Here is a 27,006-nt window from a genome sequence, read left to right as displayed (position 1 = left end):
AAAAAAAAAATGTTATTTAATATTTTCGTTCTAAATTAAATAAAATATGAAGATTTAGAGCCAAATTTTTGAGTTATACCATAGAGTCCATAGTAAAATATTTTTGTGAGTACTGGAAATTGCTAAATTATTTTCAAATAATGCATCAATTAAATACCTAAAAACTTTCTATTAAAGTAGGTAGGTATAAAGGAATTTTCTGGAATAAAAAATGTGAGACTAGTGTCTATTTAAGTTATGCATATTTTTTTTAAATTCAATTATTCTCTTTTAATTCTTTGAGTCAGTTTGTTGAATAGAATGAATACCTAAAAATTTTAAGTATAAGTTTTAGCAAATTTCTTTTAATGCGAAAGAGTTCCTGTCTTGTGGCCAATATATAGAGGCCCAGGAATTTTACTTTTTGTCAGTACCTTTTTAAAAAATCTACCAAATAAGAAGTATTAAAAATTTTGGTTCTATATTCAATAAAATATGAAGATTTGGAGACAAGTAAGCAAATGTTGGAATTATACCGTGGAATCAACAGTAAAACATTTTTGTTATCACTGGAATTTGCTAAATTATTTTTAATATTTTTGCATCAATTAAATACCTAAAAAATCTCAATAAAATAAGGACCTTTATAGTTGTTTTTTTATATTAAAAGAAACACGAGACTAGTGTCTATTTAAGTTATGCATATATCTTTTTTTCAAATTCAATTAATTTCTTTAATTCTTTCAGTTAGATTGTTCGACTAATGTATACCTAGTTATTTTCTATATTAAGTTATAGATATTTTAATGTGAGAGAGTTCCTGTTTTGTTGCCCTTTCGTAATAATATACAGGGTGTTAAAATTTTAATTAAAAAATGTTTTTTAGTGATAATTTTTTAAGTAGTTGACATATTTTTATGAACTTGGAGGCACGGCTTTGAAGTAACAAAATCTAGAAGATTTTTTACATTTTTGATTAGTGGTTTTCGTGCGGAATTTTTAATTGAATATTTAAAAAAAAAATTATACGCCATCGCTTTTTCTAAAAACAAAAACTATTTCCAAATTTCTCCTTCAATTTAGAGCAAATTTGATTACTTGCCTATCAAGTTAACGTGAAACCAAGACGGCTCATTAGCATTTCCAAGTTCTTTGGCATTTGATAACTCATGTTAAAGCTCCAGAAATCATTCAGGGTTCTTACTTGAACTTCTGGTTCATGTTAATACCTCCAATGGACATAATTCATTTACTAATCAGTATCATATCATAACTTCGTTCAAGAAGTTTAGATATTCTGCAAGAAAATTCTTTATTTCTTTAGGAGAGGGATGAAATAAGCTAAGACCTTTACATTTAGTCTACAGGTGTGGAACCAAGGTGACTCACTGATATTTCCAAAATCTTTGGCAAACTCTTGATGAGGCTCCAAAATCTATCAATATTTTCAAGGGAACTTATGGCCCTATTAGTAGTTCTAGTCGATGGAATTTATTCCTTATTAGTCGATTTGCGAAAGGGAACTCGGAGTTTCCTAATTTGCCTTCCAGAATCTTATCCACGCCCACGAATATCAGCTCGAGTTAGAATTTAATTTGAGAAGTTTAATTATTATGTAAGAAAATTCTTCATTCAATTCGGAGAAGGATGAGATGAGCTTAAGCTCTTTAGACCTAGTCCAAGACGTAAAACCAAGATTACTTATTGCCATTTCCAAGCTCTTCCAACATAATCAAAATTTCGATGGATAAACATGGCCAGAGTTTTTGTAGAAGCTTCTTTGGTTACCGAGTTTTTTGCATCCAATACAACCGATTGTATTTGGGTAACTTATATATTCCAAAGGGATCGAGAAATTCTTCATAATTCAGCTGGCTTCAGTAAAATTATAATAATAGTCATTCTAATTTGGATACTCAACCGTTCTTGCTTTGCTGAACTGTTCTAATGGATGGAATTCATCAATAGATCAACCGTTTTTGATAGTGAGTTATGAGTTTCTGTTTCAGGATCATGGATCAGATGCATCTAATCTACAGTAATATTTTCGTTTAGGTAGTACGGATCTTCTGCAAGAAAACTCTTTGTTTGAACGTGCTGGATAAGGTTTTTATTTTATTGACTCGAAAACCTAGTATCAAATACAAAAAAAGGCAAGGAATCAAATTTGCTCCAAACTAAATAGTGAGTAGCTTTTTAATAAAGGAAAACCAGGAATCGGGTCTATTTAAGTTATGCATATTTTGAATTAAATTGAATTGGGCATATTATGTAATGTCTTCATCTCATTTTGTTGTTGAAAAAAATTAAATATTAATAATTTTACTTGTTTGTGTCCTAATTCCGTTTCACAGCTACTAAATGCACATTAACATTAAAAAATATTTCTTAGCTCTGCGCAATTGAATCTTTTAAAAATTATTTTATAGCTTTTTTATTTGGTTTAGGAGCTATAACGGATTGCTTAATAAAAAACTAGAAATAAAATTCGTATCCATTTAAGTTATGCGTAATTTTGTAATAAAATTGAGTTTCATACTGAATGTTCTTATAGCTTCTTCTTAATTAAAATAATAGTATTGCTTCAATTTTTTTAGGCTAAACACGAGTTACGTACAACTTTGAATTTTCCAATAAAAAACCAAATTAAAATTATATGTCATGTAAATTAAATCGAGGCATATTGTTGACCATTTAAGAAAACGTAAAATCGCCAAATATATGACCTATTAACCTGAGAACTAAAAACTTAATGCTTATACAACCATAAAAATGATATATTTTTATGTCTCCACTTTCTCGACCAATAAAGTTTATTTAATTTAACGGCACAATTAAATGATCGCCAATAAAAGTCAAATACGTTTCGTTTCAGTTTACGTCTTTGAGTTAAAGGGTTTTCCCTGTCGCATTTCATCTGTTGAATAGTTTAGTAAATTATTTCCTAAAGGGTTTTTTGATATGTTTGAACGAGTGGCACTATACAGGATGTCTAAAATTAAGTCTACACACATTTCTTTATTCTTGAAGATACGAGGACGGTATCTTAGTAACTCGTAGCCTTTGGCCCCAACGTTATAAATTTGTGAATATTGTTCAAGTATAGGAGCATATAATAAATAACAAAATAATATTTTAATTAAGCATGATTTTCCTTAATGAATTCCTTTAATAATGTGATAATATTTGACTATTTTTCATCAAATTCAGATGATCTTCAGCAGTATTATAGTGGATTATGGATCCAAAAATATAAGTAAAATTTATTAAAATTCTCACTTTAAAACCCATTTAAGGCGTACGTATTGACGGCTAAATGATAAATTTTATATTACATTTTACATATGAAAATTTCTCTCTAAAATCAAATATCTCCTCTTTCCGTGTAATACAGCCTGAGGAATCTTTAATTAAAATAAAACTTGACAAGCAACCAAGCCAGTTTTAGTTGTTGCACCCAGTCATATATGAAGTTTTCACAAGTACCAACACTGATTGATATTTTTAGCTTCATACAGTTTAATACTTTCCCATAATAGTAGATCAAATAAGCATTATTTAATAAAAAAGTGTACATGGCGTCCACTTAAGTTATGCATGCTAACGGATAACCTGATCTCAAAAGATAATTTAATACTATTAATATATATGTATATATGACTTGGGTTGAAGTATTTCTTTACATAATAGTATGCACGTCATAACTCTGGTAAAAAAGTAAGCAAATAAAAAGCAAAGAAGGACCATAAGCAAACAAAACTGGACTTACCTTTACTCGCTCCAGTCGCTTTGTCTCTCAAAACGTTAATTGAATGTACCCGTCCGTAAACTTCGAACATATTTCTCAAATCGCTCTCGTCCATCGACCGCGGCACTTGGCCAACGAACATTTTTATCGTATCTGGATCTGGTTGTTCCTGTTCTTCGATTTTTATGTTACGTTCGCGGCTCTCGAGAATGTTGTTGTTGTTGTTGTTGCTGTTATTGTTGTTGTTCGCCTGTGTGCTGTTATTGTTGTTCATTGCGATCGAACTGAAAATAAAATATATAATATTAGTTATGGAATTAAAGGGCCTGATTAGTTTTTAAAAATTTTGAGGTTTTATGTCATACTCTTTCACTTAGGCTTGAAAATTAAAAACAAATCATCAAGAGGTCAGAAGATCATCAGTAAACAATAGGTTTAGTAAAAATAAAAAATGTATAGCAGTCTTTCTGGATCTAGCGTGAGCATTCCATACTCTTTCGCCTAAGAGATCGTCGTTCCAGATACTTGGAGCATAGGGAACCATAGGTAAAAAATTAAAATTGTTAGAGTAACAAGAAAATGTTTTAAATAAACGATTATTAAGGAACAAGTTGGTTCTTTTAATATACGTAACTTATACGAATTAAATATGAAATTATTTAAGGGTAATACTTAAAACCAAAATCATAAAATGAAAAAGTCATGAATGAAATAAAATGTTTGTCTCGGAAATAATTATTAGATTCGTTGAGTCAAAGAATTAACATTTTTTATGCCTAAATACAGTACTCACTTCACATGATAAAATTAGCATTTTTTAAAGGGCTTATCGTAATTTTAAAAAGGTTTGATGCTTGTGGAAATATTATCGTGGATTTAGTATAATTATTGTATTTTATTATAAAAAAAAAGTTAGCTAAAGAGTACCATGTAGATAGGTTTTTTAAATTTAGATTAGTATAAGCATAGCAATCACAGTATTCTCCAGAATAATGCGTAGAAGTTGTACTCTATTTTGCTTACTAGAACTATTCAACAATTTTTTTTTATTTCAGTTTTTAGAGTTGCAACTTTGTTATTGTAATTCTTAATTCTTTTTTCTTAAGCCTCTCAATGATTACCTTGTAACGCCAGAACGCCGTTGGTATCATAACTTGTCTAGAACTACTATTTATGGTATCAAAAATGTATATTTAGCACTGAATTATCTAAGAAAAGTTAGCTCCATGTAGCAAACGCGTAGCATGAAGTTTATCTTTTAAGAAAATTATTCGATTTTTAGAAAACCGCACAATGGTATCAACAATTTTATTTCAACATTAAATTCGTTGGAAAAAACAAGCTGAAGAAATAAGTACCATGTCGATCAGTTTAGCACAATTTTTAATGATTGTGGTAATACCATTCGCGGTACCAAAAATCTGATTGTACCACATTTAGCCAGAAAAAGTTAGCCGAAGAAATGTCGCCAGTGTTCATTTAAGTTATGCATGCCATGTTTAGAGTGAATATAAGTCAATTGTACTAAATTAATGCTATGTGGCTATTTTCTATAGAATAATAATCGTAACATTTTTAAAAATCGAAAAGCAAACAGAAAAAGAAAAAATATGCCTTGTCTGGTTTTCATGCGATACAATGATTATTTCAGCTTTAACCCCTTACCGCATACTGTGCCAAATTTGGAACATGTTTTTTAAACCTAATTCTTAAACAGGCATTGTGGTTTTATGCCGCGACCACAATTTGTCCCATATTTGGCACCTTCGCTTCTTCATTTTCAATTAATATTGTCGCCACCTAGCGCTTATTTTGTGAATTAGGTCAGATCTTGTTTAGCCGCCGGCATCCACGTGTTACAACGTTTATTTATAAAGTTGAAGTGATCATAAAACACATAAAAATATTTTTTTTAATTTGTAAAATTATCTATGTTTTGGTAAGTATTTATTCATGAGATCTGGGTATAATTATGCCTTTCAATGCATATAGTTGTCAATTTTTTGTCATTTATTTACTTGTGACATATTTGACGCAACTTGCAGTAAAGGAAAAAATCACTTATTTTTTCAGGTGGATCCAAAACGGTTTTACAGTACCAAAACTGTTGATATTCCAAATCAAAGTGGTAGTGAAGATGAAAATTTGTCAGACGACAACCTTTACCAAAACAGAACACTATTTTCTAAAGTTTTATTGGAAGAGTCCAGCGAAGATGAACAGATTGAGAGAGAAGTTGAGGATGTTATAATTTGTGAAACCGATTATTCTGATAGTGAAGATGATGTTCCCTTTTCAACCCTAGCTCCAGCGTACAAGAAAAAGAAAACAAACACGGTGGTTCTTGAATGAGAAAAAAACATAATATGAAGGTAGCTGAGGAAGACAAATTATTCAAAGGAACTGAATCTTTAGAAATCGATATATTTTTGATTTTTTCAAGTTTTTTTTACTGATGAAACATTTGTGTATATAGTGGAACAGACTAATTTATATGCTATCTAATGTAGGCCTGAAAAACCAGCAAATATAAGCAAGGAAGAAATAAATATTTTTATTGGAATTTGCATATACATGTCTGCACACCTGCCATCTACTTGAACTTATTGGAGCAGTACCTTGGGTATTACTGCAATAACCGAAGCTATAATATGCAATAGATTTGAAGAAATAAAATGTTTTATTCACTTCAATGATAATACAAAACAGCAACACAATCGTGATGAACCTGACTATGATAAGCTTTTCAAAATCCGCCTCTTTATAGAAAAAATGCGAGAAAGATACTTACTTGTTCCAAAAGAAGAACATCTTGCAGTTGACGAACAAATTATTCCTACAAAAGCTCGAATAACCCTAAAGCAATATAATCCGAAAAAACCTCATAAATGGGGTTACAAAGTATTTGTACTAAGTGGAGTATCAGGCTTCAGCAATGATTTTGATTTCTTTTCTGGACCAACTAAGTTGCTCATCAACCAGATCTTGGAGCAAGTGGTAATGTGGTAGTAAAACTGACAGAGTCAGTCCCAAGGAATCAAAATTACAAAGTTTTTGTACTACTTGTTTATCTCAGCAAAGAGGGCATTCTGCCTCTTGGTACTGTTCGCAAAAATCGAATTCCAGATTTTGATTTTCCTAAGGAATCTACAATGAAAAAAAAAAGAAAGGGACATGGTTGTTGAAAAAGTGGCTCGAGTGGATGATACAGATGTGTCTGTAGTTTCGTGGTTTGATAATAAAATAGTTACTACAGTATCAACCTATGTAGGCAGTCAACCTATTTCACATTAAAAAGAAAGCACCTTATGATCCCTCGTCCAAAGTGAACCGAAGTATTCAATAATTATATGGGCGGTGTGGATCTTTTGGATTCCATGCTAGGCTATTATAGGATACTAATAAGATAAAAAAAATTTTACCTAAGAATTTTTTTTCATTTCCTTGACATGTTATGTTGTAACAGTTGGATATTATGGAGAAGATCGGTCATAAGTACGAATTCTGACGAATGTTATTTGCCACTGAATGAGTTGAAACTTGGAAGGGCGGAAATTCTAACAAGATCTAATGTAATATCAAGAAAGCGAGGCAGACCTAGTTACGCACTTCAGCCACAACTAGAATTTAAAAAAAGGAAATATCCTTTTGCGCAAATACCAGCCCAAGAAATTCGTCGCGATAATGTGGGCCATCGTCCTGAGTGGTATAAAGATCGCCAGAGATGCAAATTTCCTGAGTGTAAGGGTAAAACCCAAATTACATGTGAAAAGTTTAATGTCAGGTTGTGTTTAAATAAAGATCGAAATTGTTTTCGCCGTTTTCACGTGGAATAATTAAATATTCTTAAGGTTTATATTTAGTTTAAATATTTTTTGATGTATTTATAATGTTTTTAAATAAATACGTTTTCTGGTAATTTTTTTATATTCTTTCCTATGGGAAAATTTGTGCCAAATCTGCCACATGTCAAAAATGTAATTTTTTTCAGAAACAAAACATTATTAATTTTTTTAAATATTTTTCTACTTAATCTTGCGGCATAAACTATCACGTATATTTTTTTCAACTTAAAATAAAAAATCATGCAGTAAGGGGTTAATATTTAAGGATTTTACTAAAAATTAAATAATATATAATAAACCAACCTTAATAGCTTAAAAAAAAACACGCGAATTTAGATATACAAGGGGGAAAAAAAAGTCCTGTTAATCATCTCCGTACTACTCCAGCCAACCTCACTTTGATATGTGAAATGGGAACTCCGGACTATTCACGACCAGCGAATAGGAGCTAAAATGTATGGTAATGATGAATATTATATCGACGTCATACTTTGGTATCATTTAGTATCATATGGCTATCCTATAGTGTGATGAGAGCATGCAATCTAGCACCTAACGGTGTATAAAAAATGTAAGTTTATAGACTTGTAAAAAGTAAGGATGCAAATAGGTGTTTAAAAAATAAACAGTTTAATCAGTTTAAGGAATTTATTTTATTAAGTGCTCAAAATACGCGCTGTTATTCGCGAGACACTAATAAAGTCTCTAAAATTCTTCACGAACATTTTCTGCACGCAAGTATTTGTCAGCTAACATCTCTACATTTACGAGTAACTCGATCCTAAATCATTAATATTTTCAGGTAGGGTTTTTATAAACTTTGCTTTTTAAATGCCCCGAAAGCAAAAAATCTAGTGGTGTTAAGTCTGGTGACCGTGCGGGCCATTCAAATGTACCATGTCTGCCAATTAACGTCCCGGGAACATGTTCATTAGGCGACTTTTGAACTGTCAAAGCGTAGTGTGGAAGAGTTCCATCTTGTTGGAAATACAAATTATTTTCATTTAGTATCCCAACACCAATTTCATCCGCACAAAATTATTTGGACTCAATAAACTGTTTATTACTATAGATTTTTACTGGTAAATCGCTTCAACTTGCATCCATTTTTTTGGCGAAGTAAGATGGAAAATTGTTTGCTATTTAAAATAATGTGTGACACTATGAGGCAACCATTTCACCTAATTTAAGTTGATAAAATATCTATTATTCCCAGGCATTTGGTCACTATTCGCTAGTACGTCAACCGATTTAATGTTTTTAGCGCTGTTGGATAGACATTTTAGTACTGCTTACAATGATGTGTCGCATGATGGGGTGCCCATTTGACATATCAAAGTGAGGTTAGTTAGAGGTGAAGAGGTGTGAAGAGGTGATTGACAGAACTTTGTGAAATATAAAATTAAACGCCCCCCTGTATATCTAGATTGACGCGTTTTTTTTTTTTTTTTTTTTTTTAAGAAGTTGTTAAGAGCTTCATGTGCATGGGTTATTCATTGGTATGTCAGTCATATCAGTCATGCATATGTGCATGCCTATATAGATATCGATACTGATACTATAGTTTAATTTTTAAATGTTTTTGTGGGTTTTTTTAAGTGACAAAACCTATACTGAACGTTTTACGTTACGTTACTTCTGGTCAAGCTTGTGTTTCTTGTTAGATATTTTAGGTTCAGTAATTATATAACTATTGCCTTGTTTACGTATTTGTTTATATCCTATGTTCATATTTTGTTGTAATTTTCAAAAAGTTTTAATTTTATTGTTTGTATTTTTTAACAGCCATCTGAAGAAGTCTCAAATCCGAGACAAAACGCCATGCCATAATAAATAATAGTAAGGAAAAATTAAGGCTGTATTTTTGGCAACCTTTTATTTATAATATATCGTAAAAACCCTAACCTAAAAGACGAAGTTGTAATAAATGGAAAAATAATAAATAACCTAATACAGTAGATACTGCTGAAGGATTTTAGAGACTATTCAGGTAGACACTCCATGCAATAGATATGCTATGAAGATAAACGGTAAGAAGACATACAAATTAATTATCAGTAAAAATGTCATCGCCAATCTAGAGTTTACCGCTAACGAGTATCCCGGAATCCCATGGATACACCACGAGTCAAACGATACTGTATTGCAACGCATTGGTGAACAACGAGAACAAATAATAAATGTTATATGCAAAAAAATTATAAGAATTCGGACATATCATGCAAAATGGAACGAACGTAATACACCTTCTTCAACTCATCCTTCAGGAGAAAACAGAGGGTCAAAGGTCAGTAGGACGCAGACGAATATCGTAGCTGCAAAATTCATGAAAATGAACCAGAATGACATTAATAGCTCTATTCAGAGCGTCAGTGAATAAAGTATTTTAGACTAACGGGATAGCCAACATCCACAAAGGATAGACACTTCGAGAAGAAGTATTCTTTTAAAGGATTAAACGTCATAACTGCATGTGATCATATTATTGTGTACTTCTAAAATAAATCCATGTGACTAAAACGATAATAGCATTAAATTTATATCGAGACATTTATGATTAAATAGTGCAGTTGCTGATCGAGCATTTGTTTTCCAAAATACTGTTAACCTGGGCAGGTCTTCAATTAATAAAACTAAACACAAACTAAGAAACTCCTTAATATTTTAATACGGCTCTTCTCACGAAACGCGACAACTCGTAAAAAAGTTTTTAAGTAATAAAACTTTTGCCGGTATTTAAAAACTTTATAACACCGTTAAAGCTCGTGAGCATAATGGCATTTTTCCTGCAAACGTGTTTGGCGACTAAACACCGTTATGAAGTGGGGGGGCGGGGCGTTCTTAGTTTCATGTTGATTACAATGTCGCCTGAATATTGTACGAGGGGATATTATCTTGCGAAAAATTAAAAAGTACTTAAAAACCTTCAACTAATTAGACTTTCCGTTCGCTTTTTCAGACAACTCGGAACTTTTATGGAGAGTGCCCGGCACAATCATAAAAGCCTTTGGACGTTGTTTTGATAAAACTTTTGTCTTTTTCACTTGCCATTGTTTCGAGGATCTAGTCTCTTTTTTATACTAAACTGCTCCATAATATAATAATTTTACTTTCTTTTGTATTTAAGTTTAAGCAATTATTTGCGTTGCTTTAACAAAAATCCCATTACCTTCAATTTTAATTTAAAAAAAAGGGTTATTGCTTAATCCTCTGACTAACCAGCTATACTAATATTGTGAAGACTATAATAGTAAAGGGATTGATAAATGAACAAAAAATGCATTACCTACATGGTTAGTAGAAGGGTTTTTTTGGGGACTGAAAAAGGAGTAATCCTACTACTTCTATTTCCAGTTAAATTTAACGTAAAAATTAAAAATGCCCCAAACAGCACATGTCTTCCAATGGATGTGCAGTAATTGTCCAAACTAAGTCGAAAGTAATACACAAAAAATCTTCTTTGTACGCTCTCCATGGCCTTGGTAGATGACATGTACTTGGTTGGTTAGATATCAGACTAAGCAACAGCATTCAATTTTGGATCGGCCCAAAAAATAAAAATTTAAAACAATATTGACATCATAGAGACAAGGATTATTCCTAATATTGACAAGATCCTGGTGCATAAGATCATAAGATTCCATTAGATCTAAAAATTCTGTTTTCATATCATTTTCTTAGATTTTCAAGATAATTTGGTTATTTTATCTAATTATTTTACTATTAATGAATTTTTAGTGAAGATTGCTGTACTACCATGTCTAGTATCTCCACAAAAGGAATCTATTCATTTATAGCTTTCAAGTTTTAAATTATCAGTTTAAATACTTGCTCAGTACTGTGTACATGAAAAAATGTTTCATATGTTGCAGCCTTATTTCGTAAAAACCTTATAGGTATTAATGTAAAACATATTTAAGGTTGGTTCTCTAGGTCTATCTTTATCCCCACATTTTGTACCGATTAATAATACAAGACTATTATTGCAATAAAATACATTATTGAGATGTCAAAAAAAAAGAATTTCTTTTAATATTGCAACTTTTACTAACCTTAATAAATACTTAGGATAAGACCCTTCATCATTTCCAACCGTTAGCCGTTAGATAACAATTTTTTGTTTGTTTTCGATTTAAATTGATACAAATGGTCTGCCCTATTACTAGATACCTTCCAGATAAACGATTTATAGGTTAATGGTAAACAAGATTAACGGTCTTTATAGTGGACGCCATATTGGATTTTTATATACAATGTAAACTATATCCGAAACTTTTCCTAAGTATCTCGCTTGATTCCTCATGTTTTCATTGTTGATATTTCCAAACCATTAATATTTGACCGCTCCTTGTATACTGTTTATATTTTTTACTGATACTGTATAATCGCATATCATCAGCATATCGGGTAATGCTATAAGCAGAACCTAATTTATGCAAATCAGTAGTGTACATATTAAACAGAAGAGGGCTTAGCACTAAGCTTTGAAATGAGCTTAAGCAAATGCATCTTGGCCAATTTTTATCATAATTTTCATTTATAATAAATTCTTGTTTTATTGAGTGCAATAAGGTTATAAAGTATGCTAAATTATCTAGTAAAAAAAAATTATAATTAATATGAGGCTGTCTTGGAGCATCTTTCTGTTTATTTGTAAACATTGCAAGTAAATAATCATTTATCGAGTACCTTTTCTCAAATTCCTTTTTGAATCCATAAAAGCCTAATTTTTTAATAATTATCCTAAGCGATTTTTTATGGGCTTTTTAATATTTTAAATAAAAAAGGAGAGATTTAGACGTATAAGAATTGCCATTATTAGGGTGTCTCTAGATTTTTGGATATTTGCTAATTTTCTTTAACTTTATAAGTGTCATTAAATGTATTTAAACTATACAGGGTGTCCCAAAATTAGTGGACGAAACGCAAACCCTGTATTCTTTGGTCAAAAATAACCTCACTTTCTCCTATAAACATATATCGGCAAACGCCCCCCAAGGGAGCTACGCCCCTTTTAAAGGGGGCACCTGAAGATGGTTTTTTCCACTCATTTTCGGAACGGGTAAATATAAAAATCTAAAATTTTGGTATTCTCCCAATTTTGATATGCTGAATTTAGCTGTCATTTCATAATTTTCATTATTTAGTCAGGTGCGTATCATTTAGGGGGTGAGCCTAAAAAAATACCTAAAAAAAAATTGTGTGCAAAGTTTTTGTTTTTTTTTCTATAGATTTTAAAAATTTAAAGCTTTTTACGTAAAAAAGTACCTCTTAGTCAATAACTCTACGAGTCACCATTTTCGAGAAAAACGCATTTAAAAATAACGCTGCATAGTATTATTTTCACTCCAATTTTTATGAAAACTTAGTAGCAGGCTTTGGAAAAAATTGACACACTGCATAATGACATTAACATTTGTTGTAATTGATTAATTGTCATTTTGCATTTAAATTGTTAATATCTTTTTAACTATGGAAGACTTTTCGACCCGTGAAAAAGTAGATATTCATTTTATGTATGGGTTTGCAATGGAAACGCACATGCCGCTGCACGAGAGTATCGGCAGAGGTTTGCTGCAAGAAGGCTTCGACATTGGAAAGTTTTTGTTAGAATTCATAGAAATTTACTTGAATATGGATCCTTCGAACGTGCTCGAGGGCAAGGAAGACCAATTGCAAATGATGGTTATGGGGAAGTACTGAATTTAATTGAAGAAAACCCTCAAATATCATTGAGAACCTTAGAAGAGATTACCAATATCCCAAAGTCAAATGTAAGCAAAATTAAATTTGATAAATAAATAATATGATAAATATGATAAATAACTAAAATATGATAAATAACTAAGATGTTAGGATACCATCCTTTCCATTATAAAAGGGTTCAGGAGTTAGAAGAAGAAGATTTTCCAGCTCGAGTAGACTTTTGTCATTGGATTCTAAATCACCCAAATCTTCGTCAAAAAATTTTGTGGTCAGATGAGGCAACTTTTTCTAGGAGTAAGGGCTTTAACTGACTGAAATGATTTTTCAGCATGATGGGGCACCAGCTCACTATAGCCGACAGGTGAGAAACTGGCTGAACAATAATTTTAAAGGCAGATGGATAGGCCGAGGTGGTCGAATAAACTGGCCTGCACGATCGCCCGACCTTAATCCTCTGGATTATTATCTTTGGGATAATATGTGCAATATTATTTATGCCACCGAAATTGATACTCCAGAAGAGCTTCAGAGGCGAATTCTCGCAGCTGCAGGCCAAATATCAGAAAACCGATTTGAAATTCTTAGATCGACCCAAAACATTCAAAAAAGATCCAGGTTATGCATTCAGGAAAACGGAAACTTGTTTGAACATTTGCCTCAAATAAATTAGTATTTTTATCTGTTTGCAATTTTATTAATAATACTATGCAGCGTTATTTTTAAATGCGTTTTTCTCGAAAATGGTAATTCCTAGCGTTATTGACCAAGAGGTACTTTTTTACGTAAAAGGCTTTAAATTTTTAAAATTAAAAAAAAAAACAAAAACTTTGCACACAATTTTTTTTAGGTATTTTTTTAGGCTCACCCCCTAAATGATACGCACCTGACTAAATAATGAAAATTATGAAATGACAACTAAATTCAGCATATCAAAATTGGGAGAATACCAAAATTTAAAATTTTTATATTTACCCGTTTCGAAAATAAGTGGAAAAAACCATCTTCAGGTGCCCCCTTTAAAAGTGGCGTAGCTCCCTTGGGGGGCATTTGCCGATATATGTTTATAGGAAAAAGTGAGGTTATTTTTGACCAAAGAATACAGGGTTCGCGTTTCGTCCACTAATTTTGCGACAGCCTGTATATGATATATAATTATAGTAGCTGTATATTGTGAGTATTTTAGTGAGGCTTTAAACTCATTGATATTAAAACATCGAAAAAAAATGTGTTCTTGTATAATTAAAATTAACAGTTTTTTTATCTTCTCTAACAAGGAACTGACTTAATAAAAAATCCTCGAAGCTCTCATTGGTTGCAGGCTTTAAATAAATAATTAAATTTTGACGTCTTATGAAAAAAAGCAAATCATGTTTATAAAATGTATTCAAGAAAGGAAAAGTTGCTATCAATAAATAATGGCTGTTGAATGTACGGCTAAACTAGTCCAATGACAAACAAATAAACCAATTATTTTGCCTTTCCAATGTTCCATACATAAATCAAAAAAATTAAATTATGGTTAAAAACAGAAAAACTGTGATTTTACACAATTCTGGCTATGTCGCACACTGAAAAATTAATTGTCATAAAGGTTATATGTCATTTAGTACCTAAATTACAATGCATTATTAGTTTTGTTTATAATAATTATTAACGTAAAAAACTATAATTATTTAGATTATATTCAATAATAAAGCAAATAACTAATAAATAACGAATTATACAAAATCCAGTACATTATTTTATATTCAAAGAACAACTAACTGAATTTATGTTAATGCAAAAGCAATAGAGTTCTTTAAATTATTTTATTTAATTTCTTTTGACTACATAAAATTTACAATGTTCAATATTATTATAAATGTTGCTTAATAATATAAAAGTATTCACCTAAATGCCTGGGATCTATATGGGAAGAAAAATGGTGTAAAATTTCTATCAGATTTATATGTGTTCATTATTAAAAAAACATAAACAAATTAAAGAATTACTTATTGCAAATAAGTTAACCGAAGACTCAAATAAACTGCTTATAATTATTTACCATAATGTGATCAACTAACCGGACAGAATTTTTGGTTTTAGTACTTATATATATTATAGTTTAGGACCCTTTAGGAATATTTATTTAAACTTTTTCCAAACTTACTAAAATATATGGGTATAATTGAATCCTATAGAAGCAAAACCCGATAAATCCACTTTTGGTCAAAAGATTATTGTTTTCAACTGTTTACATAATAAAAATCTGCAGATTTAAATAGGTTTGTGGTCTCAAAAACCGTCAAAATATGTTGAAATTTAAAGTAGAATATTGGCTATAGTTTCAAAATCCGCCAAATCCTAAGGTCAAATCCAACGCGTCGTAACAAAAACCGACAAATCCATTTCGACCAATCACGGCGCTCCCGGCGCCAATTTTTTACGATGTTTGTTAGTATAACGTTGTTCGCGGACTCGAACAGTAGTATTTTGAATTTTTAATTAATTATTGCCAATTTTTTTATTAAATAATAAGTTTTAAGTGCCTAAAACTCTATAAAATGGAATTGACAGAGTCAATAAAACCTACGACACCTCTCTTAGCAAGGAAAAGAGTGGCTAAACCAGAAACTTGGAAGAGAAAACGAGAGCAAAATGAGAGGTAAGTTTTTTTTTAAAACTTATTGACAGTGTTTTGCATAATATTCAATATTCTAGATACAAGAATAAAAGTTTGCCGGAGCATCCAAAATGTAAACACGCGACAAAATCGTATCGTTGCAGTTCATTTCAACCTAATTTTAAAGCACTGCCTGATTAGAGATATTAAACGCAAAAGGACCCAAAATGAAAAGGACCCGTCTAAAAGAAGTTTTTCAGTTGTTTATAATATTCCCAAGGCCAATACTTTAAAACTGGTTCCAGTTTGCAGGAATGCATTCACTAAAATTTTGGCAGTTGGTAAAGATCGGATTAATGGGGTTTTAAAGAAGTTTAAAGAATCCGGAAAAATGGCGTCTGAAACAAGGGGTGGCGACAGAATTTCTGGAAAATATAGTGCGAAAAAAGAGTCAGTAATAAAATTTATTGTAAGTTTTAAGGTATTCGAGTCTCGTTATTGCCGAAACAGATCTAACCGCAAATATTTACCCTCAACACTTAGTATTTCAAAGATGTGGAGACTATATAGACTGTCAAAAAATGAACGAAATACCAACCCTCCTTGTAAAAAAAAAGTAATTTTGCAATTATATTTAATACCAATTATAACATTGGCTTTGGTTTACCCCGCACTGATGTGTGTTCCGTGTGTCTCCAATTAACAGAAAAAATGAGAAAATAAAAAAAATAAACTAATGATGAAAAGACATGTACATAAATTAAGCGCCAAGGCTTTCTTTGACCATTTAAAAGAAGAAAAACCTGAACTAATTACAATATCATTTGATTGCCAGAAGAATCAGGTCCTACCAAAGATTCCTGACCAATCAGTTTATTATAGCCGCCAGCTTTATATTTACAATTTTACCATTGTTACTGGCAGTTCACATTTACCCCTCACTAAAAAAAAATTGTCAATTTATGCTTGTAATAAAGACGAATAGCATAAGGGATCAAATGCAAGTGCTGTATTTTACAAACTTTGACAACTAGACCTTAGGAATAAAAATAAAGTAAGACTTGTTGCTGACGGATGTGCAGGTCAGAATAAAAACTCTACTTTAAATTACAATGTGTACCATATGGCTTAGTCAGAAGGCTCCTCACTCAGTCTCAAAATTAGAAATTATCTTTCCAGTTGTTGGGTATTCTTTTCTCCCTGCAAATCGCTCGAATTAAAAAAAATATAAAAAATCTGGACAATGGCACTTCTCATTTAATGCATGCAAGAGGTACATATTGAATCGCACTAGTTCTGGACAGGTTACGATTCGAGGAGAGCAGTCCTATAAATCAGATCTGGGTGTTTTCAAATTAGTCTTAAAAAAGGGCAAGCCACCAACCGACATAAAACCAGTATTAGTTTAAAAGGGTATACAGCCAAATCCTAAAAAGCTAAAGGATGTCCAAACACTCCTCCAACCACCAAACATTATGGAGATAAATGGAAAGAACTGAATGTATTGGAATACTATAAGAATAATCTTGAAAAATACGAATTGGAAAATCTGGAGAACATAGAAACTCCAGAAAATGAAAAGAATTTGTGTGAAAACATGCTTTATTTAAGTGATTTGTTAGTTTAAACTATTTTTTAAATAATGTCGGTATAAGTATCTATGTTTGTTAAATTTTTCCGTAATAAAATACGTATTTCAAAAACAAAAGTTTTTTTTTTACAAAATACGACAAATCAATTATGGTCGGTTTCAAAATCTGACAAAAAAAAATTACATAACTTTACACTAAGATGTTTTTCCAGGTTGAATTGTTCAAAATTAGATGCTTGATGACTTGCTCTATGTATATAAAGAAACTTAAAAAGATATTGAGCTTTTAAGTTCCCCTTATCGTTTTTTTCTCATTTTCCAAAATTTCTAAAAGTGAATTTGTCGGATTTTGCTTTTATAGGATTCAATTAGTTGCGTATTCATTTTTATCGTGCCTTTAGAATATGTTGTATTCCATGCTTAATACGTCACCAGCGAACAGCAACAGAATACAGGTATATGCACCTACCATTGATCACATTAAGGAGGAAGTAGGAGAATTTTACTCTCAGATTAAAGATCTTATAAAGACATTTCCTAAGCAAGAAATCCTTATCTTTATCTGACACATTGGACCTCACAACATTGGCGTTAGAAATGTAGGAGGGAAAACTCTCAGTGTATTTGCATCCTGACTTTGTAATAACAAACACCTTCTATGAGGTCCAGCTGTCTGACTTCTTTCCGACTTTTCTTCCTGGACTTATTATCCAAAACCAAATAGATTATATCTTGATAAACCGAAGATATAGAAACAGCTTCACAAGCGTGGATGCATACCCGGGTACAGATATACAGTCAAGCGAATTAATTTGAAGCAATTAAATTCCAAAACCTTTTAACTATCAGATATCGTTAAAATGTTAACTTACAAATATGACAATTGAATTGATTTACAATAAATAATTTTGAAGTTATTAGAGTCAAGATATTTGGATATCGAAGTTAGTAATTGAGTTTATTCTCTTACAAACATTCGACAATTGTTTCACTTAATTTGGTTTTTGGTTTAGGTGCTGATGAATAGGACAATATTACTAGAGCCAAGGTGTAATTTCTTTTAGAAATCCACTGTCTATTTATTTTATTCGCTCTAGATATATCAAGGAGTTCAAATAAGCTAATAACGAACCAGTTCTATCATGTTCAAATTTCACCATATGTATGCTGTTGTGCAGATTGCCAACTGTTATATTACTCGCATAGAAAACAAATAGCAGTAACATGAGGTAGATACCACTTAGTGTACCTTTAGACTCATTTCATCCCTTATTTCTCTTCTTCTCAGATAGATCTTCTCACACCATAACTTTCCAGTTTTTCTAATAAAATATTGTGAGTGTCACAGGCTTAAGACAAATCTAGGAATAATCTAAGAGAAAAACTCCTATTTTCCAGATATCTCAAATAATTTGGAGTTATTTTCAAGCATTCCTAAGAAGTATTTTGTGCTAGATCTAAAAACATCTTTTATTTGAAAAATGTCTAAGAAATTATAGCTTAGATAATTTTGCTTATACGTAGGTTGCATTTTATGAGGAAGCATAATCGCTTAATTCCCTAATATTAAGAACTTAAGTTTGATGGTATATGGGACTGGTAGGTTGACAGAGATACTACAGACATTTTAAAAATCCAAAACCATAAACTGAAGAAAAAACTAAAATTAGTAAATACAAAGATGAAGAGAAAATTCAAATTAACTAACTAGATTCTCCTCAAGCTTTCACTTGTAGGAGAATCTAGGACAACATTTAAGAACGTAAAACAACCAAAATATAATTGCAGAAAAATTAAAAATGATACAGTAAGAAACCAAGTGAAGACACGACAAATGCAGAATGGCTGCCGAGGAGACTGATAAAACAGAAGAACAAATAATAATGATACTTGCTGAAACAACAATTAATGTCAAAGATAGGTATCTGATGAATGATGGAGTGAAACCTTAATCATAGATGAAAAAATTCTGTTAATCATGGAAAAAGGGAAAAAACAGAAGAACGGTTCCGCAACATACAAAAAAAGGCCAAATAAAAAGAGTTGGATGAGACATAGCAAGAAATAGACATTTTTTAAATCAGATTCGTTAGGCTTAATGCAAACAGGAAAGTTACAAGAAAGTTTAAAAAGAAAAATGTGTGAAAACTCATAAGTGGAGAGCTGATTGATGGAGAAGATATGAAAGAGAAGAAATGAATAGAGGAGATCCACCAATCGAGTCGGGACCTGATATTATAACAAAAGGAGTTAAAGCTGCCATTATTACTTTAAGGGAAGGAAAGGCTCCAAGTCCGGATGAAGTACAATTGGAATTCCTCAGGTTTCTTGACGATGAGTCTATCACATTGCTGACTGGCATTTTTAATGACATCTACAATACTGGGAACATTCCTAAAGAATGGCTTATATTTGAATTCGTAATGTTACCAAAGAACCAGAGGGTCAATGCATGTGGTGACTACAGAACAATAAGTCTTATGAGTCATATGCTAAAGCTGTTCCTCAAAATCACCATCCAGAATCTATAGGACCTGCGAGAAAAGATTTTAACACACACAATTTGGATTTATGAAGGGTATGGGTACAAGGCATGTACCTTTCTGTCTACAAGCGCTGTAGGGATATAAAATATTTGTAATATTTTTTCCTATTTTATAGATAATCAGAAGGCCTTCAATAGTATAAAACACGAAAATATCATAGACGCGTTGATGAATTAAATGATGGACAACATAGAGTTAATGATATCATCCGAAACCCTTACAAGAATCAGTCAATTACTATACTATACTCAGGACACAGTAAACATTCTTCATAAAGGGGGCATCTTCGAACAGGGCTGCATGCTGTCACCACTCATATTTAATCTCTACTCGGAGCAAATCTTCAAAAAGGTCCTTGAAAATACCGACAAATGGATTTTGCTGAATGAAGAATAAATGAACAACATCCGGTACGCAGACTTTACTGACCGCTGATGACATGAACAACTTACAAGATCTAATGAACAAAATACAAGACGTGAGCAGTAACTCTGGCTTAGAAATCAACATTAGTAAAACCAAATTCATGTTAATCAGTAATCATTAAACCGGTGGAAGATCAACATCACACCAATAGGCAGCGTAACAGAGTTCACCTAGCTGGGAACCATGATCAATGATAATTGGGAACACTCACAGGAGATCAGATGCAGAATACAGAAAGCAAGGGCCACCTTTACCCAAATGGCTAAACTATTTAAAAGTCACAACCTCAATATTAAGACTTAAAATCAGACTCCTCTGATGCTATATTTTCTCGATTATTTTCTGTGGTATGGGGTCATGGACACTAACCGAGAGAACACAAAGAAGTCTCGAAGTTACGAAATGTGGCTTTACAGAAGGATGCTGGAAATTTCAGGGATATAGTAACCAACAAGGCAGTGATGGAGAGAATGAATAAGGATTTGGAAGTAATAACCACTATTAAGAGAAGAAAGCTTGAGTACCTTAAATATGAGGAATGAAAGCAAGTATAAATTTTTAAAAACCGATCTTCAAGGGAAAGTTTATGGCAGAAGACCACCATGAAGAAGGAGAATATTATGGCTTAAAAATTGTAGAATATAGTCTCTCAAAAAGTACTACCGAAGTATTTAAAGCAGTCGTAAACAAATTTATCATATCCAGGACGATGGCCAATATTCCAAACGAATACGCACGTATTCGAAGAATGTTTTTATGATTATGAATAAGACAATAAGCTGCTAAGCAAAAACTACCTTAACTACCTGTTTTTTCCGGTGGTTGAGATAAATTTCCAATGAAATACATTATTCCATTTTTATAAATTAATTCGATATGTTCCAAATATTTCCTTTTTTCTAGGCAATTGAAAATTTCGAACACCCCTGGTAATTAACAAACCTATGCTCTCCCTCTTGAGTGTCACGTGATCGATCATGTAGTTAATGAACTAACAATCACGTGATACTTTTGTCAAATGTGAGTTCCCCCCATAGTGTAACGTGGCGACCCAATACGGCCGCCTAAGGCGACATACCGGGGAATTATTAAAAGTTCTTATATTTACGGCAGTTTTTAACACATTAACTGCCTGGACGAAATAATTAATTTGATATATTCAAAAAAAAATTATTTTCCTAGGCAGTTGAACTGAAAACCTTTTGACTAAAAACACAATAATTATATAACTTTTATACTATGGCCATTACATAATTCCTGTGTGGGGATCATCTGGCATATTTCGGATATAAAGGGAACTAACTGCCTCCCTCTTAAAATTATTATCCACGATTCGGTTCATTTGTGGTAATTCTCAGGAAAAAAATATTTTCTTCCAGGCATTTACAATAATTTTTTTGTCGATTTTTTTGGTCGTCGGACATTTTTTTTAACAGTTATAAGGTTCTGGAAAGTTAATGCCTTGAAAGGTCTTTTAAGTCTAATAATTTTTGAGATGCCAGGCATTTGAATAATTTTCGAAGGATAATTAAGGGGCCCTTTAAGGCACTGGAAAATATTTTAAAAAACGACAAATAGTTTCTTATTGGTTCCAAATATTCAACCTTATTGTTCAAGTTTTCCCAGATAGTTGAGATTAATTACCAATAAAATATTTTATTAAATTTTCAGCTGCCTGGAATAAAAAGCTCTCTATCAACTGGCTGCAACTAAATATATGATTTTTTGGATACAGATAAAGTTCACAAATTTACAAAAGTTTTGGAGTACATTTGTTGCGTGGGATATAAATATGGCTTTACTAAATTATTACTTAAATTATTGTTAATATTTTATTTTGAATTATCTGATGAGGATTTAAAGAGTACATATTTCCTCTTACCAGTATCTTATAAATGATTCCACCAAACTTTGCTATAAAGCTCTTAGCATATTTCTATTTAAAAGTGAGTAAAACTTTTACAAGAAACAAGATTTATAATTCCCAAATATTTTTGCATTTAAAACTTCAATAATAGGAACCAGTAAATTTGTAATTCTTATGTTAGACTAGTCCCTTAGTTTTTGAAACGGCAATGAAAATTTAATGTCAACTAATGTAAAGCCATTTTTAAATTATCTTGATTCCACTTTGTGTTCCTTGCCTTGTCTCCTCCAATGAGTTTCCATCAAATTTAACTACCGTGTCATCGACATATGAAATGATCCCTCCATTTTCTTCAAAATATTTAATGGATTTTATATACAACTTAAACAACAAGTCCAAGAACCGTTCCCTAAAGACTTCAAACACAGAAACTTTTACTTCATTCCTTCCAAGGATATCAAGAAGAGGTTCATGTAGCACAATATCGAATGCCTATGCAAGATCCAAAATCCAAAAACACAGTCAAACATTTCTTATAAGAGCCCAACTCATCTTTAATAATGAAACTAATTTGATGTTGAAGTATGACATATCGTTTTAAAGCTAAAAAATTGGCCTCACATAAAAAGCTTCTGCCGCATATTCATAAAAATCTATGATGTTCGAAATGAAAAATGTGCATAACTTAAATAGACATGACACCCACATGTAAACAAGATAAGGTTTTCTTGATTTTATTCAAGTTTTCAAGGAAGTCTAATTTTTCTATATCTCAACTTAAAGTAAGTTTGCTTCCTACAAAATCGACATTCAGGCTGCTTCTATCCTTTCTTTGCTTCGAATTAAATGCGACCAATGAAAATTTATAACTTCCCTTTAATCAAAACGAAATTAAATTACAGCTTAGGTACTTTGTAAGTCAAAAGAGAAATTTTACTTTACTTAAACAGCTTTTCGTGCAAATATGGTCGTTAAATAATTAAAATTATGCGTACAAGTCGAAACTTCCACAAACTCGAAACAACTGGCTTCAGTTATTTTACCGAGTAAGTTATATCGGTATTGTCTGCAGAGTTTTGGCTTCTATGAAATAATTATGGCCGGATATTACTTAAAATATTTTAAGATAAACAGGAGTTTCGGGTGTGATACCATGGCAACTTTTGACTTTGATTCCAAAAAAAATCATTCTCGGGCGAAGGATCTATAGCAGATTATGTTTCTATTGCATAATGTAGAGAGAAAAGTTTGCATCCATGAGAGGAATATAAATTTGATTGACGGCAATACTCTTAAAGATTATAGAAAAGTCTATTATAGAAGTATTTTCGAAATTTTTCAAAAAGAAATTTTATTATTTTTGATCTTCCAAATTTTGTCCTTAAATGAGCATAGGGTGCAAAAGACCTTCGGGAGGATAAAGATTGGTGCGAACCATATATGAAAGCATCAAAACGCACAATATCATCAAAGAGATGAAAAGACTGACCTTCCTACTAGAGCACAAAATGGCCAACAACCTTCATGCATCGATCACTATTTTGTAAGACATGTTGAGGATACTGCTGTACAGTCGAGAGTTATGTACAGTGGAATTTCTGATCATTTTCCCATCCTAATAAATATTAATTTAAAATCATTGAGTAAAGACTTACCTAAAAATCATGTTATCAAAGGGTTAAACTATAAAAAACTTAGCTTGTTTATTAAAAAGGAAAATTGGTTGGATGTTTTGCAATGTACAGATGTGGATGATTGTGCTAATCTTTTTGTGAATAAAATTAAAAAGAACATTGACTTTGCGACAGCAGAAAAATATCTTAAGAGTAAAGAAAGAAAATAAAATCCATGGATAACACAGGGACTTTTGACTTCTATTAGGCAACGCGATAAACTAAAGTAAATAAACACAATTCAAAATACAGAGAAAGCATTGAAAAACTTCAAAATATACAGAGATCGGCTTAGTAACCTATTAAAACTAACAAAAAATTATTATTATTCTGGAAAAATTGAATTATCAAGACAAAACGTTAGACGAACATGGAAAATTATAAAAGAGGCAACAAATGAAAAGGAAAAAAACCTTCAGCACAGCTACAAGGTGATTGATAACGAGGGCAGAACTATAGATAATGATAGAGAGGTGGCAGATGCTTTTAATTATTATTTTAGTAATGTAGGTAAAAATATGGCCAAAGAAATAAATAATACAAAACAAATTAAATTTAAAACAGACAAAAACAGTATGGAAAAATCTATGTACCTAATAACAAAAATGAACTTATACTTCAGATAAAATCGCTAAAAAATAGGGCAGCTCCGGGTATATCTGTTGAAATCATTAAAAAATATCACATCTATATCATCGAGCCATATATAGCCACCCCTTATACATTTAATTAATTTAATACTATAATGTGGTTATTTTCCACAAATTTAGTCAGACAGTCTTGTTCAGGGGAGTAAATGAATCGGAGCTTTTCTTGATCTAGGAAAAGCGTTTGACACTGTGACACATCATATTCTTCTTGACAAATTAGAGAAAATTGGTGTACGTGGAATGGTACTGAAACTTTTTCAGTCTTACCTAGGAAATAGAACTCAAAGCGTTAAATTCAATAATTCAATGAGCACATACAAGTCGGTCGAATATGGTGTGCCACAAGGGATGGTGCTTGGCCCTGTACTGTTTACAGTTTATGTAAATGGGTTATTTGGGATAATTAAGGAGGAGCAGGGACATTTAGTATGTTTTGCTGATGACACAGCACTAATTGTATCAGGCAAGACTTGTCTTGAAGCAAAAATTAAAGCTGAAACTGCACTTAAACATATAATAGCCTGGTTTGATCAGCATTGTTTAACACTCAATGCCAGAAAGTCAGTTTTCCTGAGCCTTTCAGTTGGCAAGACTAATTCATCCCAAGTCACAAAGTTAAAAGTTCATCAGTATGAATGCCAAGATATTGCTTAGTGCCAATGCCAACTTGAAATTATTCCTGTTGATGAATACAAGTACCTTGGAGTGATACTTGTCTCTAACCTAAAATGGCAGGCACAGTATATATCAAACAAAATCAGGAAATTAATTTACAAGTTCTGTCAGTTGCGCAAGTTTATAAGGTTAAAAACTCTAAAAATGGTGTATTCTGCTACTGTTGCGTCTATACTTAACTATTGCATCTTGGCATGGGGAGCTTCTTGTCAATATATATTAGAGCCATTGATTATTACTCAAAAATACTTACTAAAGATCATTTATAATAAAAATAAGGTGTACTCTTCAATCCAATTATTTAAAGATGCAGAAGTGTTAACAGTAAACCAGATTTATATTAAGTCTATAGTTAGGTTTATTTCAAAAACAAAAATAAATCTAAACTTCAGTCTCAAATCAGAAAATGTTTCATGTGAAGTTTGAGTGGTTTTCAAGGGGCCATAAAATGACGTCATTGGTTTAACCTTGAATGGATATCTTCAAGGTCAAATAAAGGTCAACTTCACTTATTTACACAGAAACCTCTACTTTTTTTAGTAGTATCTGATTTAGCGTAAAAAATAAATAACTTTTATCTGACACTTTTTTACATGCAACCTCTCCTTTTTAAGATATTAATTCTTGATTCTTTTACGAATTTTTTCCTTGACAATGACATTTGACCTTTGACAGAATCGAAAACTTGAAAATAAAACGTACAAAGTTCAAATAAAAAAAATTGAAACAAAAAAAGTCAGAAAATTATTTCAATAAATGTTCAAAGTGTTGACCTTCCACTTCTATACATTTTTTGACTCGCTTTCTAAATGATCAATGAACAAAGTACAGCATCTATAGAGTTATCTGCCCGCAAACCTCCGTGATTCGCAGCTTCATATTTTCGGGAGTCGTTGGTGGATCGCGATATACGATCTCCTTAAAATAACCCCATAGAAAAAAATCTAAGGGCGTCAAATCAGGTGACCGTGGCCGCCAGTGGACTGCTCCACCGCGACCTATTCGACGTCCATTGAAGCCACGATCACACTTGGCGTGCATAATGTGCATCATCATGCTGGTACCACATATTAAGTCTCACTTCAAAACACAGATCTTTCAAAAATACTGGTAGAATCTCCAGCAAAAAGTTACGGTATTTTTGGCCTGTAAGGACACCATCAATAAAATAAGGTCCTATGACTTTATCATTGATGATGCCACACCAGACATTCACAGACCATGACCGCTGATGTTCTATAGCTCGAAACCACCTGGGATTTTCAGGTGCCCAATAATACATGTTATAACGATTAACTACACTATAGTTTGTAAATAAAGCTTCATCGGTAAATAAGACGCGCAGAAAAAACTGATTTTGCGCCCATTCACAAAACAACATTCGATTTTGGAAATCATTCCCGTGAAGCTCTTGATTTAACGACAAGTGATACGGATGAAACTTATGGCGTTTCAAAATTCTCAGGACACTTGTTTTGAAGACAGAAGCAGAAGAAATTGACCAGGATTATGGGCAACTGCAGCTAAGACTCCAATTTCATTATTTTCACTGGTAATGCTTCTCTTTCGTAATCGATTTATCGTTCTCACGCTTCCATCTTCTATAAAGTGGTTCACTACACGATAAAATGATGCTCGCGATGGAAGTAGCCGTTGAGGATGTCGCATGGTGTACAGTTCAATGGCTCTATTAATATT

At 31.9% G+C, this 27,006-nt stretch overlaps 1 protein-coding gene across 8 annotated transcripts in view; it reads right to left on the bottom strand.

Moving 5' to 3' along the window:
• LOC126748432 (CUGBP Elav-like family member 2) overlaps positions 1–27,006 on the bottom strand; it is an 870,157-nt gene that overhangs the window by 425,889 nt on the left and 417,262 nt on the right. For all 8 annotated transcript variants that reach the window (XR_007664709.1, XM_050457685.1, XM_050457680.1 and 5 more), the window contains one exon: positions 3,749–4,011. Coding sequence is in view for 7 of the 8 variants with exons in the window: in XM_050457685.1 (XP_050313642.1) it covers positions 3,749–4,011 (263 nt within the window). In the remaining variant the exon portion in view is untranslated. The remainder of the gene's footprint in view (positions 1–3,748; positions 4,012–27,006) is intronic.

Source organism: Anthonomus grandis, chromosome 22 (assembly GCF_022605725.1).
Source record: "Anthonomus grandis grandis chromosome 22, icAntGran1.3, whole genome shotgun sequence".
Taxonomy (NCBI): domain Eukaryota; kingdom Metazoa; phylum Arthropoda; class Insecta; order Coleoptera; family Curculionidae; genus Anthonomus; species Anthonomus grandis.
The sequence above is the reverse complement of the archived record's forward strand: the minus strand, read 5'-3'. Positions and strand labels throughout refer to the sequence as shown.